Source organism: Engraulis encrasicolus, chromosome 3 (assembly GCF_034702125.1).
Source record: "Engraulis encrasicolus isolate BLACKSEA-1 chromosome 3, IST_EnEncr_1.0, whole genome shotgun sequence".
NCBI classification, from domain to species: Eukaryota; Metazoa; Chordata; class Actinopteri; order Clupeiformes; family Engraulidae; genus Engraulis; species Engraulis encrasicolus.
Window position 1 is genome coordinate 43,331,639 of NC_085859.1, and position 16,113 is coordinate 43,347,751.

At 40.5% G+C, this 16,113-nt stretch overlaps 1 protein-coding gene across 2 annotated transcripts in view; it reads right to left on the reverse strand.

Annotated features, from left to right (window-relative positions):
- Nucleotides 1-5,667, reverse strand: part of gda (guanine deaminase) — a 19,608-nt gene extending 13,941 nt beyond the window's left edge. The window contains exons 1-6 of one of the 2 annotated variants that reach the window (XM_063195485.1): nucleotides 5,539-5,667; nucleotides 5,258-5,346; nucleotides 3,501-3,672; nucleotides 2,107-2,194; nucleotides 548-653; nucleotides 8-35 (exon numbers count right to left, since the gene is read on the reverse strand). In XM_063195485.1, the coding sequence (XP_063051555.1) occupies nucleotides 8-35; nucleotides 548-653; nucleotides 2,107-2,194; nucleotides 3,501-3,672; nucleotides 5,258-5,346; nucleotides 5,539-5,667 (612 nt within the window). The remainder of the gene's footprint in view (nucleotides 1-7; nucleotides 36-547; nucleotides 654-2,106; nucleotides 2,195-3,500; nucleotides 3,673-5,257; nucleotides 5,347-5,538) is intronic. The other variant, XM_063195486.1, reaches the window with a different exon arrangement.
- Between the last annotated feature and the right edge of the window lie 10,446 nt (nucleotides 5,668-16,113).

The following is a 16,113-nucleotide window of genomic DNA, read 5'->3' on the forward strand; positions in this document are numbered from 1 at the left end:
TACTCACCTTCTTTTTCAGGAGCTCCTGGATGAACCTAAAACATATGAATGAATGAATGACTGAATGAATGAATGAATGAATGAATGAATGAATGAATGAATGAATGAATGAATGAATAACAAACAAACAACCTGATAAATGAACCAATCAATCAACCAATCAATCGACTGGTCGGCCGATCAATCAATCAACCATTTAACCAACAAATCAATCAATCAATCAATCAATTGGTGGAATGATTATCAATCAAGCAGCAGTCAAAATGGCACAATGAACTATTAGATGCAGACTGTTTTAATGCAAGGAGGTTTGGAACCAATATGTGGATGATATGTTAAATAATAAAATGTTCTTCACAGCTGTTTAACAAAAGAACTGTATAAAAATGCAACTTAAACTCCTAACCACATTCTGACTCAGTGTGACATAAGACCTTGGCTGCTTTCCTCATCTCATCCATACGTAATTAAACCAGAGGGGGGTGAGGGAGGAATCTTTATGATCTGGGATTAAACTTTAGCGGTGTCTGTTGAATGAGTGACCTACCGTCTGGTCTCTTCACTTGACTCCTCCGTCGTCTCCTTATAATGGGCCACAGCATTGTTGCAGTCCATGCACACCTTCCCAACAAGTGCCCTCTGGCCTAGCCTGTCTAATATCAAACAGAGAGAAACAAATGGCTCAACCAGTGCCCTCTCCCCTAGCCTGTCTAATATCAAACAGGTGAAACAAATATCTCAACCAGTGTCATCTGCAAATGTAATATCTGTCAACGTAATACCAAACCAAGAGGGGAAAAAAAACCCATCTCAACAGTGATCTTTTACTTATATTGTCTGGTTTGTTGTTACACATGGTATTTACTTGTATTGTAATTTCATTACATTTTTTATCTTAATCAAAAGTATTGTTCAATATTGTGTTGTTTTGAAGGGTGAACCAATACACACACACACGATTTTCTTCAGAGGTGCTGGTCACGGTATATACACATACACAGTGTGCGATTTGTCNGAAAACCAGAAGGGGGTATATGTTTCAGATTGTAAGCAATATCAATGGAATTACATTGAACTGAGATAAAATCATGTAGAAAAAGTGGCGATATCAAGACCAGAAGGGGGGAAAATCCTCCCAAATCCCCCCCCTACAAACCGCACCCTGCACATACACATATAAAATGATGAAAGTACAGGCATCGTGTGAAGAAGAAGAGTGCTCTTTTTCTCATCATATTTGTTACACATGGTACACGTGGTACATGTTTAGGTATTTTATTGTATTTCAGTATTCAGTATTATAGCATCAGCCAAATGAACAAAAGCCTGGTTGGAAGGCTGCTTTACTTGAGCTGATGGATTGAAGCAGCAGAGACTATGTCTGCAGAGTTGATTAAAGCTGAATGTCTGACATGATCCTTTACATTTCATTCAAGCTCAGAAACATGCTGCACAACCATGTTACTGCAGGTGTGTGTGTGTGTGTGTGTGTGTGTGTGTGTGTGTGTGTGTGCACGTGCCTGTGTGTGTGTGTGTGTGTGTGTGTGTGTGTGTGTGTGTGTGTGTGTGTGTGTGTGTGTGTGTGTGTGTGTGTGTGCACGTGCCTGTGTGTGTGTGTGTGTGTGTGTGTGTGTGTGTGTGTGTGTGTGTGTGTGTGTGTGTGTGTGTGTGTGTGTGTGTGTGTGTGTGTGTGTGTGTGTGTGTGTGTGTGTGTGTGTATGTGTATGTGCATGCAAGCAAACAAACAGGCACCCTCATGCTTGTCTGTGTGCGTGTTATTTAACTCAAATGCAAGCGAAATTATGTAATCATGAACTTGTGCAAAGGACAGTCCCACTCCAACACTGATATGAGTGAGCTGAGCTACTCTTATGGCTTTGGGCACAATCCCTGGTGCTGAACAAAAAAGTGACATTTTTTGAAAAAAGGTTCGTACACCCCTTTGGAATTTTGAAGGGTTTTCTTTCTCTTTTCATTCATCCATTGGCATGATAATGGCATCATGCCAATGGATGAATGAAAAGAAAAAAAAAGAACTTAAAGAAGGAAAAACCCAAAGGAGTGTGCAAACCTTTTTTTTTTGCAGAAATGAGCTGAGCTCCTCACCTGCGATCTGTCCGAGCAGGAGAGAGGCATCCGTGTGGATGGTGGCAAAGTAACAGGCCGTGGTGGTTCCATTTCGAAGCGTCCTTTTCTGAACACGCAGTAAAACAAATGCAGTGTTACTTCAACATGTAGCCATCAGTTTTCACAAGGAAGAGCGCAACACTGCTTCTTCATGGTTCACCACTTTTTATTGTTCTTGGTGCTAACGTTTCGGCACTTAGGCCTTCATCAGACTACCCGAAAAAGCTGCACCTGCTGAAAAAGAAGCCTTCGAGGTGTGTGGGCTCTCACAAAACTAGTTCAACATGTAGCCCCATAATGCACGCCGTACCATCTGAAGCACGCTGTAATAGTCATTGAAAAGTTAATTACTATAGCACTAAGGCATAACACAGGGCATTTAGTAATGCACTATGACTTGGTCATTGCCATTCTGGTAACAGCAAATGTATAACAACGTGTCTTAACGGTTTAAAGAGTACTCTGGGATCAAATGCAATCTAAAAGATGTTAAATACTCTCTAAGTTTAACACTGCAAGATGTGCTGTGCAGCATAATAATGAACATGCAGAGATATCAAAAGTAAAAGTAGAGGTTAAAAAACACCGCGCTTCCTTCTAACTAAGGCAACTTCACTGAGTGACCAGTACACAGCAAATTCCAGGGAGTTAGAATCAACTATGAGAGTGTTAATCCTAACACTATGAAAGTTTTTGTATTGTCCCAATCTGTGGAGTGTTAATAGAACACTCCAGTGTTAATGTTCAGAGAGTTGCAGCAACTCCAAGCAGAGTTAGCTAAATATTAATACTCAGAGAGTTGCAATAACTCCAAGTAGAGTTATTATTAACTCCCTGGTAACACCAAATAGTGTTAAATTGCCATTGCACACTGAATAGAGATGCAATCATACAACTGATAGGTGATTATACTCAGGTGAGTCCAATTATAGAGTTACAATTAGACAACTGATTTGACTGATTATACTCAGGTGAGTTCAATTAGAGTTACAATCAGACTAGTGTTAGGATTAACACTCTCATAGTTGATTCTAACTCCCTGCAATTTGCTGTGTGGGGTTAGTAATACTACAAATACAAAAACACACACTACACTAATATGGTATAGTATATATGTAGCTGTGACAGTGTTAGGTGTACACAACAAAGATTCAGTGTACCTCAGAAATTTGACATTTTACACTGTTAAAACAGTTCAGTGCATTTTCCATCACTGAATATCACTGATGGTGATATAGTCACGTGTCACTTTTAAAATCAAAAGTAAGCCTTTTCCAATATTGCACCCATCAGTGTAGAAAAAGAGAACGATGCCCTATTTGGGCAACACCTTCTTTGCAATAATGGCTTCCCTTGACGGCAAACTCACTCACCACAACTTTGTTGTAGACCTTTCCTGCAAAGCTGAGATCCTTGTACTTGGACTCCACAGGGAAGGTGTAGGTGGCCAGCCACTGCAGCAGGGGTAGGTCCAGCGCAGTGCCCGAGTAGCTGTACTGGGACGCATGGATGTGAGTGTCAACCAGCCCGGGCATGATGAACTCACTGTTGGAGAATAGAAAGAGAAAATGGAAGCTCTGGGGTCAGTGGCGGAACAATAGCACACAGGGCCCCAGGCCAAGACACTTATAGGGACCCCTACAGCTTGCCAAGTGCCCGAGTAGCTGTACTGTGACGCATGGATGTGAATATCAACCAGCCCAGGCATGATGAACTCACTGTTGGAAAAATAGAAAATACTGTTTTTAGGATTCTTGCACACCTCCTTTTGCCAGGTGCGTAGGAGTGGATCCACTGGGTCACCAACATAAAGAGACAAACAAGCTCCCGCACACTCTTCACATGTGCAGAGTTTTTACTTGCGACTTTTCGATCTATGACCTTCCTCATAGACAGAAACGTCAAGTAAAAACTCTGCAAATGTGAACAGTGTACGGGAGCTTCTTTGTGTCTGAACTAAATAGAAAGAGTTCAGCTCTGAGTGCAGTGGCGGAACAATAGTACACAGGGCCCAAGGGCAAGACACTTATAGGGCCCCCTATACAGCTGGCCAAGCTCACAATAGGACCCCCACCACAAATACGGGAGGGCCCTGGGCCCAGGGGCCTCACCCTTCCTGTAGCTCTGCACCTGTCTGAGTGTATTAGTCAAGAGTCTTGATATGGGCAGCATTTCTAAAAAGTCAGTCCACCTATAAGAAACAGTCCACCTTTATTTTAGATGCAATGTTATTTAGAAATGAATTAGGCTGACCGATTTCTGGCACAAGAGGGTTCTGTAACTGGACTCTTCAAAGGACAATCACAGAAAAGTAGTCCTATATTAGGCCTACATAGAAATCAAGAGACCACCAAGACAAGACAATAACAATGTAGGCTACCAAATGCACTACATGTAGGCCTACAGTGAAAACGACTGCCACAATGCTGCAACATTATAGCCTACTAATTGCAGAAACATGATCTTGTTAATGGTATATAATCTTTAATCTGGCATTCACATATTTTGCTTAACACCTCTAGTCACCATCACTTTACCTTGCTGTGCACTTTACCTTGCAGAGGCTATGCAAACATACCATACATAATTCAAAACGACTATTTAGTTCAGAGCTAAAAAAAATCCTGTCAATTTAAACGTCATCAGTGTGAGGAAAGTGCACACAGCCAGGTGAACAACACCAAAGGTAGTCGCCAGTTCAACATGCATTGCTGAGGGGGCAGAGGGCTTGAGGTCACCCCACCCATGGGAACACGACGGAGAAAACGTATTTTGATTGCTCAGTAAACATAAAGAAAGCATTACACTTTCTCCCCCCCCCCCCCACACACACACACACACAAAACACCGCCTCAAAAATGCGAACTTATCAGTTCTTACATTTTCTAAATACATTTCACAAAGAGAATGTCATCACATGACACAACCGGATACTTTGAGCTTTTGTGGTCAAATAATAATAAAAATAAAGTAGGCCTATTGTTAGGCAAGTTATAGTGTTATTGTATAGTAATTACATAGTATAGGCCTATGCCTTTTACAGACTGTGGTGAGCATGACAGGAGCGCAAAGGCAGATATGCGTAAAATATGTTTGTTGACGAAGATCAATAAAGGAATCAGTGACTTACTGTGGCTCCAACTGTCTGACGACGGAGGGTTTAAATCCCCACTTATCTGAAAGGCTGTCCACATCTTCGCCATTTTCAATAAAGGCTATCTGACTCCAAAAAGGAAACAAAGACCCGTTTGTAGTCTACTTAAAACAACTGATTCGTGTTTGTAAACAACGGCACAACATGTGGTCAAAGAAAGCACTGTATGCAATGCCCATGTTTAAATGCGGATATTGTAGTATACATGTGGATAAATCTACATAAATATAGATATGAATGACGAACGCAATGCAAACCTTTCCGTCGTTGTCCACTCCTAAAACTTTATTCTCCAGAATTTCCAAAGGCGCGTCCGGGGTGGAGTGCGCAAAGGTTCCTCTAAAGACGTGCGCAATGCACACGCCGGTGTCGTTGGAGGGCTCCATAACTGATGAGGTTACCCCGGCCTGGCAGGGTGCGCTGTTTTTATAGCGGACGGTCTTATGACTCTTCTTGTGGGCGGCGTGTGCGGTTTTTGCGGAATGGATTATGCAATTATTGTTACCGCTTTCAAACGTAGCCCGTGCACCTGCCCCAGGTTAAAGCCGCCCATGAGTGGAAATGGTCGTCTCTCGGGGGGATCTGTCCGTTCTAAGCCAGGTTTTTTGCCATGGAGACCCTTGCCAAGTAAGTTGCCAGGGATAGCAAACAAATTAGCTCCACTGGGAGCTAATCATGAATTGTGGGATTGTTGGATTGAGGGCTAAAGTTACTACGGCTTTCTGTGAAAGCTGGATCAAGAGCAGACAGGGTCATGAAAGTAGACCCTTGCGCAGTATACCAGCCTGCTTCAGCCCAGTATATCTATTCATTGTGCTGGTGGGGTATGGAGAAACATGAGCGCATCAGATTTTTTACTTGAATATTTGGCTGTGGCTATAAGCAGTATGTCGCATGTTATGCTTGCAAGTATAATCGCGTCGCATATCATAGACTAGGCTATTTAGTGAAAGCGATACGCACACTTGCGTTTGCACATCCGAACCATACCAATCAATGGTTACAGGCATGATAAGTCGGAACTAACAAACTATGGCAAGGAGATGCTGTGGCGCGCAGACACCTTAGCTCATATCCCCATATTAGGGACTTTGAATGTTTCGAGCTCATTTCCCAATCCTATAGAGCCTAATGGTACCGTTCTCTCTCCACCAGCCATTTCCTTTCATCTCCCACACTGTCCTATTAAATACAGCATAGAAGGCCAGGTCAGGAACAATATAATAAAATATCACTCACACATACAGTGCGGGGAGTAAGTGTGTACACCCTTTAGAAATGCGTATATTTTATGTTTGGAAGTCAGAGGCGTGCTCAGTCCCTTTAGGAAGATGAAAAAAGTATTCTTGTGGGTGCTCTTTGGTTCAAGGTTCAATGTCAAAAAAGTAGCTTGAAAAGAGAAAAAACTTTTCTTCACCAAGGCACTCCAAAAAGTGTAGTTAAAAATGTCTTTATTATTATGACATGTCCATTAAGGACTTTTAAAATTGCCCACGCGTAGCGGCAGTTGAGCCTTCTTCAGGGCATAGTGATATAGCTGGGTCTCTAAGCGTCCAAAAAGGGCCTAATCGTTACGCGCTGGATAGAAGCACCAAAATCGGTGTAGACCTTCCTTAGGGTGTTCTCCATCATTTCAGAAGGGGTGCCCCAAATTTCAATGTCATTAAGGTCATTTTTATGGGGTAAATCCAAGATGGCTGCCCAAAACCAGCCAATAGTAGTAAAATGCTGTACTGCCTGGACATAATGGTGTTATGGGCCAATCCACCTATTTGTGTGTGATGTATACAAACTGAACTTTGAAAATATGTGCAAAACTTACCATAAAAACAATGTTATATATGTCTTATTTAGATTCAAACACAGGAAAATCATAAAAACCATGTTCAGAATGAGATCACTCTACAATTGAGAGCTCATTTCTGGGCATTTAGCTATTGAAACAACATTCATTAAGAGTTTTAAAAATTTGCAGTGGGTCATATCTATAACATCCAAAAAGAAAATTGTGGTTAGAACATTTAGGGGAGAAGAGATAAACCCTTGAACTGGGCCACACATAACTGTCCCAATGTTAGCATGCTAGCATTAGCAGGTTCAGACACTCAGTCTGCTCTTCAGATAAAGATGGCAAACAATAATTTTAATCCCACTTACACATGCGCGCACACACACAAACTACTACTACTTCCTTAGGACCCCCTCAATGATTTAACCCTAGGAGTCCAACTGAAATATATTCATATCAATCAAGTCAATAATACATGTACATATCAAGTGTCAGTGACAGCTGTCAAATGACAAATGTATGCTGATTAATGTTCAGATATGTATATCGCAGTGTACAATGGAGTGATAAGGGCATTTATGCTTAGGAAATTATGAATAATCAATATGCAATACACCATACATACAGTATATTGACAGATACTTTTTTTTAAAAGAGCAAAATGGTAACATGTCTGTTTTTCCATCTACTTTTGGCTTTAATCTAGATGACATGTTGGCTACCTAACCACTTAATTTATTGTTTGCTCGTTATTTTTTATTTGTGGGTGTGGTCCTTTGTTTAAAACATGTCTGCCTGCCTTCCCTCTCTCACATAGGCTACTAAAATAGTCTTTCAAAAACTTAAAACAACAGCATGTGGAAATCCTATTGGCTTTGGAGGGCTAACGTCTATAAGACTATACTGTACTCTACTGTATTGCACTGTACTGTACTGTACTGTACTGTACTGTACTGTACTGTAATGTGATATACCGTACTGTACTCTACTGCACCGTGCAGTATGCTACTGTACTGTACTGTACTGTACTGTACTGTACTGTACTGTACTGTACTGTACTGTACTGTACTGTACTAGACTGCACCGTACTGTATGCTACTGTACTGTACTTAACTAGACTCCACCGTACTTTATGCTACTGTACTGTACTGTACTTTACTTTACTGTACTGCACCGTACTGTATGCTACTGTACTGTACTGCACCGTACTGTATGCTACTGTACTGTACTGTACTATACTCTACTGTACTTTATTATACTGCACCATTCTGTATGCTACTGTACTGTACTGCACTCCACTGCACTGCACGGTACTGTACAGTACAACTATAGAACTGAAACATGTAGAGCGGTGGTGCTCAAACTGTGGTACGCGTACCACTGGTGGTACTTGAGACATCTCTGGTGGTACTTGGAATACCATTATGAACCTCTCCTGTACTGACTGGCAAAAGTGAATATGGAAGGCCTTTACTGCGATATTCTAATGTTGGTTGTCAAGGTGGTACTCGGAGAGCTCAATATTTTCTCACGGGGTACTTCACACAAAAGGTTTGAGAACCACTGATGTAGAGCATTCTGAGGACGTGTACAATATTATGCAAAACGGTGTAGTGGGAATGAGTTATGTTACTGTTACCACTCAAAATCTTGAAGGTTAAAAAAAGTCGTGTGGCATTTTGTTTGGGGGGGGCGGGGTATGATCGACTATTCTTCCGCCCAGACTATTTATGTGCCTTGCATATCAAGAAAATGAGTCCAGGTAATGATTTACTTTCATAGTACTGTATATACCATATGAGAAGTGTTGTTCTATATAGATATTTCTCCTATGGGTAAGGGTGGCAAAAGACCTACAGTACATGTTGTCCATCAGCTGTCAGTTTTGATAGCAGTTTAAGTACTCAATGATTACTGAGCTAACTAATACAACTTTTGACACAAGTACTAGGTGAGGACTTGTCTGCAAATAAACATTTTTTTTTATCTCTGTCTTCTTACTCAACATACACTAAGAAATCATTCCCATTTAATTTGAACTGAAGCCATACTGTGGCCTACATGTAGGCCTATATTGAGTAATCTGTAATGCCATTCTAAAGATGACTGAAATGCTCTCACAATATGCACTTGTAAAAATATAGAATTAGGTGATCTTATGGGGTTCTTCATACATATGGAAAGGTCCTGTCCTTTACCCTCTCTCATACAAATAAAATACGTATATCTGTTATGGAAATTAGAGGATGGGGAACCTGCTACCTAGGGCATCTTGCACTGACACTATCCCAGTCAAATCGAGCATTAGCAGCAGTCTATTCTCACCATAGTTTTAGTGTTGGCAATGCTCATTTTAATTCAGACCAAGAATCTTCTCAAATCGTTCACAATGTTACATGCTGTCAAGCACGTAAGCACAGACTCACCCATACTTTCACACTATGTACATTTTGTAGTTTTATCAATCTGGTCTAGCAGGCTACCCTTGCTTCATCTCTTCTGAGGACTATATTAACATTGTCAGCTAAGTATAATGTCATGTAATAACAATGTAATGCGTTACCAACATGACATATTGTATATGACATGGTAGACATTTTTTTTTCAAGGGGCACCCCTTCTAGGAAGTCTTCAAATCAGTCAAGGAACACGTGTACCGAATTATATGCTTCTATCCAGCGCGTAACGATTTCTCGGCTTACAGCCCCTACTAATACTGACACAGTGAAGCCTTTTGTTAGACAAACATTCCACCTGTTGACTAGTTGATTGCCCACAATTAGTGCACCTCCCCCACCACAGACTTAAGTGTAGCTAAGACCCGCCCCCTCAAACAGGTACTTGAAAACAATTACAAAACATTGCAGATCCAGTATATTAAACATTTCAAAAAGTAGATACTGTGTACAATAGCAGTGATAAAATACAAAAGAACACATTGTTACAAAAAAGGTCTGTAGTCCATTTCCTCATTAAGACCTGGATGCTCCATTGCCTTGAAGCTCCAGATCCAAAAGGTTTCTCTCTGTAGCAACCTTTTCAATCTGTCCCCACCCCGTACAGTTTTCTTGATCACTTCAATCCCCTGTACTTTTAAAGATGATGGGTCACTCTGATGAATTTCTCTATAATGTTTGGCCATTGGATAATCCTCATTGTTTGTCTTGATTGCATATTTGTGTTCTGAGAAACGTGCTTTTAATTTCCTCTTTGTTCTCCCCACATAAAAACATCCACAAGGACACAGCAAACGGTAAACAACATATTCAGAGTTACAGTTAATAAAATCATTTGTTTTGTATTCCTTTTTTGTTCTCAAATCTAAAAAGGTTTTGCTCTGGATGATGCCCTCACAGTGTTTACATGATCCACACTTATAGGTCCCGTAGAGGTCTTTTTGTATCCATGTCTTCTCTTTCCTGTCTGGCAAGTAACTTTTGACCAGCTTGTCTTTTATAGAGGGGGCCCTTTTGAAAACAGTCATCGGTGGATCAGGAAAGACTTCCTTCAGAAGTGGGTCGCTATGGATTATTTGCCAATTTGACCTGATGATTTGTTTCATCTTCGGGGCACAGCTGTTGAATTGAGTGATGAAGCAAGGCCCTCTATTTTTGTTGTTTTTCTTTTTTCTCTTTTTTAAGAGGTCAGATCGGTTTTGGGACTGGGCTTTTTGCATTGCACTGTCCACCAATGCTGGGGAGTAACCCCTTTCACAGAACCTTGTTTGCATGTCTTTAGCCTGGGTCTGAAAGTCTGAATCACTGCTGCATATCCGTTTAAGGCGTTGGAATTGTCCGACAGGAATGTTGTTTTTGAGTGAGTTGGCATGGAAGCTGTCAGATCTGAGTAAGGTGTTCCTATCTGTGCTTTTCCTATAGATAGTGGTTTGTAAAGATCCACTATCATCAATGGAAATTGATAGGTCCAAAAAATGTATAGACGTCATTGAGTATTCAATTGAGAGTTTGATGTTCTCATTGGTTGAATTTAAATACTTATGAAAGTCCAACAGCTCACTCTCACTTCCTGACCATATTAAATAAATATCATCAATGAAGCGACAATAGAACATGACCTTGTCCAAAAACACATTATTTCGTTGGTTGTATACAAATGTGTCTTCCCAGTAGCCCAAAAAAAGGTTGGCATAATTAGGTGCAAAACATGCACCCATTGCTGTGCCTTTCCGCTGCCTGTAGAAAGAGTTCTGAAAAATGAATACATTGTTGTGCAGAGTCCATTTTGTCAAAGACAATAAAAATTCATTTGGTGGTGTGGTGTCAGAACGTAAGGATAAATAATGTTGCAAGGCCTCCAAACCTCCCTGATGGTCGATATTGGTATACAGAGAGGCTACATCTAAGGTTACCATGTAGCAGCCTGTGGCATTTGTAATGTTCATCAATGCACATAAAACATCTGTGGTATCCTCAATGAAAGATGGCAAGTCTCGCACAAGAGGTTTTATGAAATAGTCCACAAACTGAGAGCTTGGCTCTGTCAATGAGCCATTCCCTGATATGATTGGTCTCCCTTCCGGGTGTTCCAGATTTTTGTGGATTTTTGGCAACATGTAGAAACATGGCATTTGTGGGTTTTCATTCATCAGGAAAGAGAACTCTTTGTCAGAAATCCAGTTTGAATCTTTAGCCTTGGACAGTATAGCCCTAAGTTCACTCTTCATTAACTCAATGGGATTCATGCTTAATTGTTCATAGTAGACATCATTTCCCAGTTGTCTTTGGGCTTCAGTAATGTAATAGCTAGTGTCCATTACCACTACTGCACCCCCCTTGTCAGCTGGTTTGATCATAATTTCATCATTTTTTGACAGGTTTTCAAGTGCTGCCCTTTCTTTTCTTGTTAGATTGTCCTTCATTTTTCTCTGTCTTTTACTGAACATTTCATTCATGTCATGTGACACTTTCTTTGTAAAGGCAACCAAAGTTGGGTTGTTGCTCATTGGCATAAAGGTAGACTTGGGTGTAAAGGGTGTCTTAACAATACAAGTAGAATCTGAGTTTTCACCAGTCGTGCTGTGTACATTTTTATTTTTTTGGTGGTACCACACTTTTAAATGAAGATTTCTATAGAATCTGAAGAGGTCCACATTTGTTTTAAACTCAGCAGCATTGCACACAGGGGCAAAGGTGAGTCCTTTAGATAGCACATTTATAGAATCTTGTGTCAATGCGTGTTTGGAGATGTTGATTACCGTTGATTTCTGACTCTGCTCCGAAGGCTCTCCCTTGAAATTGTTGGATCTACGTCTCCCCCTCCTGGTCTTCCTTTTTGTTTGCGTTTCTGCTGGGGGGCTTTTTTGGTGTGTGATCCAGTTCCTAAAAAATCACCATGTGTGTCTTCATGGGTAGAATCATGCTCCTCTTCACTTGTACTGAGATTGAAGGACACCACTCGCCTCCGCCTTTCGGGTTGTCGTCTTGTAGTTTCCTTCCATGTGTAGACCTTGCCTTCAGCATAGTCCCTCTCATCTCGACGGAATTTGCTCAGTTTGTACTCTTTCAGTTCCATGGCGAACTTATCCAAGTTTGTTTTCAGCTCATTCTCGAATGAAGATTGTTGGGATTCATTGCTGGCTTGTGTCAATTGCCTCTTTAACTCATCCATTTTTGCTTGCAATTTTTCTTTTTCTTTTTTAGTTTGTTCAATAATGAGTAATATGAGGTCATTTACTATGAACAATTAAGCATGAATCCCATTGAGTTAATGAAGAGTGAACTTAGGGCTATACTGTCCAAGGCTAAAGATTCAAACTGGATTTCTGACAAAGAGTTCTCTTTCCTGATGAATGAAAACCCACAAATGCCATGTTTCTACATGTTGCCAAAAATCCACAAAAATCTGGAACACCCGGAAGGGAGACCAATCATATCAGGGAATGGCTCATTGACAGAGCCAAGCTCTCAGTTTGTGGACTATTTCATAAAACCTCTTGTGCGAGACTTGCCATCTTTCATTGAGGATACCACAGATGTTTTATGTGCATTGATGAACATTACAAATGCCACAGGCTGCTACATGGTAACCTTAGATGTAGCCTCTCTGTATACCAATATCGACCATCAGGGAGGTTTGGAGGCCTTGCAACATTATTTATCCTTACGTTCTGACACCACACCACCAAATGAATTTTTATTGTCTTTGACAAAATGGACTCTGCACAACAATGTATTCATTTTTCAGAACTCTTTCTACAGGCAGCGGAAAGGCACAGCAATGGGTGCATGTTTTGCACCTAATTATGCCAACCTTTTTTTGGGCTACTGGGAAGACACATTTGTATACAACCAACGAAATAATGTGTTTTTGGACAAGGTCATGTTCTATTGTCGCTTCATTGATGATATTTATTTAATATGGTCAGGAAGTGAGAGTGAGCTGTTGGACTTTCATAAGTATTTAAATTCAACCAATGAGAACATCAAACTCTCAATTGAATACTCAATGACGTCTATACATTTTTTGGACCTATCAATTTCCATTGATGATAGTGGATCTTTACAAACCACTATCTATAGGAAAAGCACAGATAGGAACACCTTACTCAGATCTGACAGCTTCCATGCCAACTCACTCAAAAACAACATTCCTGTCGGACAATTCCAACGCCTTAAACGGATATGCAGCAGTGATTCAGACTTTCAGACCCAGGCTAAAGACATGCAAACAAGGTTCTGTGAAAGGGGTTACTCCCCAGCATTGGTGGACAGTGCAATGCAAAAAGCCCAGTCCCAAAACCGATCTGACCTCTTAAAAAAGAGAAAAAAGAAAAACAACAAAAATAGAGGGCCTTGCTTCATCACTCAATTCAACAGCTGTGCCCCGAAGATGAAACAAATCATCAGGTCAAATTGGCAAATAATCCATAGCGACCCACTTCTGAAGGAAGTCTTTCCTGATCCACCGATGACTGTTTTCAAAAGGGCCCCCTCTATAAAAGACAAGCTGGTCAAAAGTTACTTGCCAGACAGGAAAGAGAAGACATGGATACAAAAAGACCTCTACGGGACCTATAAGTGTGGATCATGTAAACACTGTGAGGGCATCATCCAGAGCAAAACCTTTTTAGATTTGAGAACAAAAAAGGAATACAAAACAAATGATTTTATTAACTGTAACTCTGAATATGTTGTTTACCGTTTGCTGTGTCCTTGTGGATGTTTTTATGTGGGGAGAACAAAGAGGAAATTAAAAGCACGTTTCTCAGAACACAAATATGCAATCAAGACAAACAATGAGGATTATCCAATGGCCAAACATTATAGAGAAATTCATCAGAGTGACCCATCATCTTTAAAAGTACAGGGGATTGAAGTGATCAAGAAAACTGTACGGGGTGGGGACAGATTGAAAAGGTTGCTACAGAGAGAAACCTTTTGGATCTGGAGCTTCAAGGCAATGGAGCATCCAGGTCTTAATGAGGAAATGGACTACAGACCTTTTTTGTAACAATGTGTTCTTTTGTATTTTATCACTGCTATTGTACACAGTATCTACTTTTTGAAATGTTTAATATACTAGATCTGCAATGTTTTGTAATTGTTTTCAAGTACCTGTTTGAGGGGGCGGGTCTTAGCTACACTTAAGTCTGTGGTGGGGGAGGTGCACTAATTGTGGGCAATCAACTAGTCAACAGGTGGAATGTTTGTCTAACAAAAGGCTTCACTGTGTCAGTATCACTATGCCCTGAAGAAGGCTCAACTGCCGCTACGCGTGGGCCATTTTAAAAGTCCTTAATGGACATGTCATAATAATAAAGACATTTTAACTATACTTTTTGGAGTGCCTTGGTGAAGAAAAGTTTTTTCTCTTTTCAAGCTACTTTTTTGCGTATATTTTAATTTGAATTATTCATTAAATACCCTATGTGGTATGATCTTCACCATCAGGGCTTAACTGGGACCACAAACTGGCCGGGCTTTTCCGGCATAGCAGTCCCTCACCCCCACCCCCATACTACAATTATGATTGGCTCAGTCCACAGTATATTAAGGATGCGCCACGATGAACCGCCCCATCTAAATTCCCCAAGTGAAGTGTTGAAACAAATAAACACAAAATCATCGGCCCCTGATGCCTATCGGCCCACCGTGAAAATGCCCTGTAGGCCAGATAGCCAGTCCAGCCCTGTTCTCCATAATCACATGAATGGAAAGTGTCTGCTTTAACTATACCACCCAAACAGTTGCATGTTATGATGTTTTAATTGGCCATAACAAAGATGTAAACATTAGCAGGACAGCAAGAGATAAGTGAGTGCACCCTTTCATTCAATACAAGTTTGACCCTCCTTTAGCGACAATAACTTTAATTTCCTGTAGTTGCAGATCAGATGGGTAAAAATATCAGAATAAATCTTTTTCTCCCTCTTTTTTATGGCAATACTGCCCCACTTCTGCAAGGTTTCTGGGATGTCTGGAGTGAATAACTTTCTTGAGGTTCACGTCATATCATCTCTTTGCTCTTTTGTTGTTCCAGAATGTGTGTTTTCTTGTGCTGAAGCCATTCTAAAGTTGATTTGCTTCTAAAATATGGGTTGTTGTCTTGCTTCAGTAGGCATCCCCTTGTGGCTTCAATTGTGTGACAGGTAGCCTACTGTACGTCAGGTTTTTCTGTAAAATGCAGGGCCACTCCAAGACATAAGCAGAGTATGCAGAGTGCTTGGGGCACCAACCACTTTGCCCCCAAAATTGGGGCATCTTATTAAATTGATATTGCCTAAAAAAAAACGTTATGAAAAAATATTGAATTAGGCCTACCTTACATAACACATATTTATCAGTTAGTAGATTATTATGATTGTGTTTATTACTATTATTATTATTATTATTATTATTATTATTATTATCATGATTATCATTATCATTATCATTATTATTATTAATTTATTGTGAGGGGGGGCTCCTCACCAGTTATGTTTAGGGCCTCCAAAACCTTAGCGGCCCTGGTAAAATGTTTCAATAAACGTCTGAGTTCATTGTCCCACTGATTATAGCCAACTGACAATGGCCCGAGGCGTCGA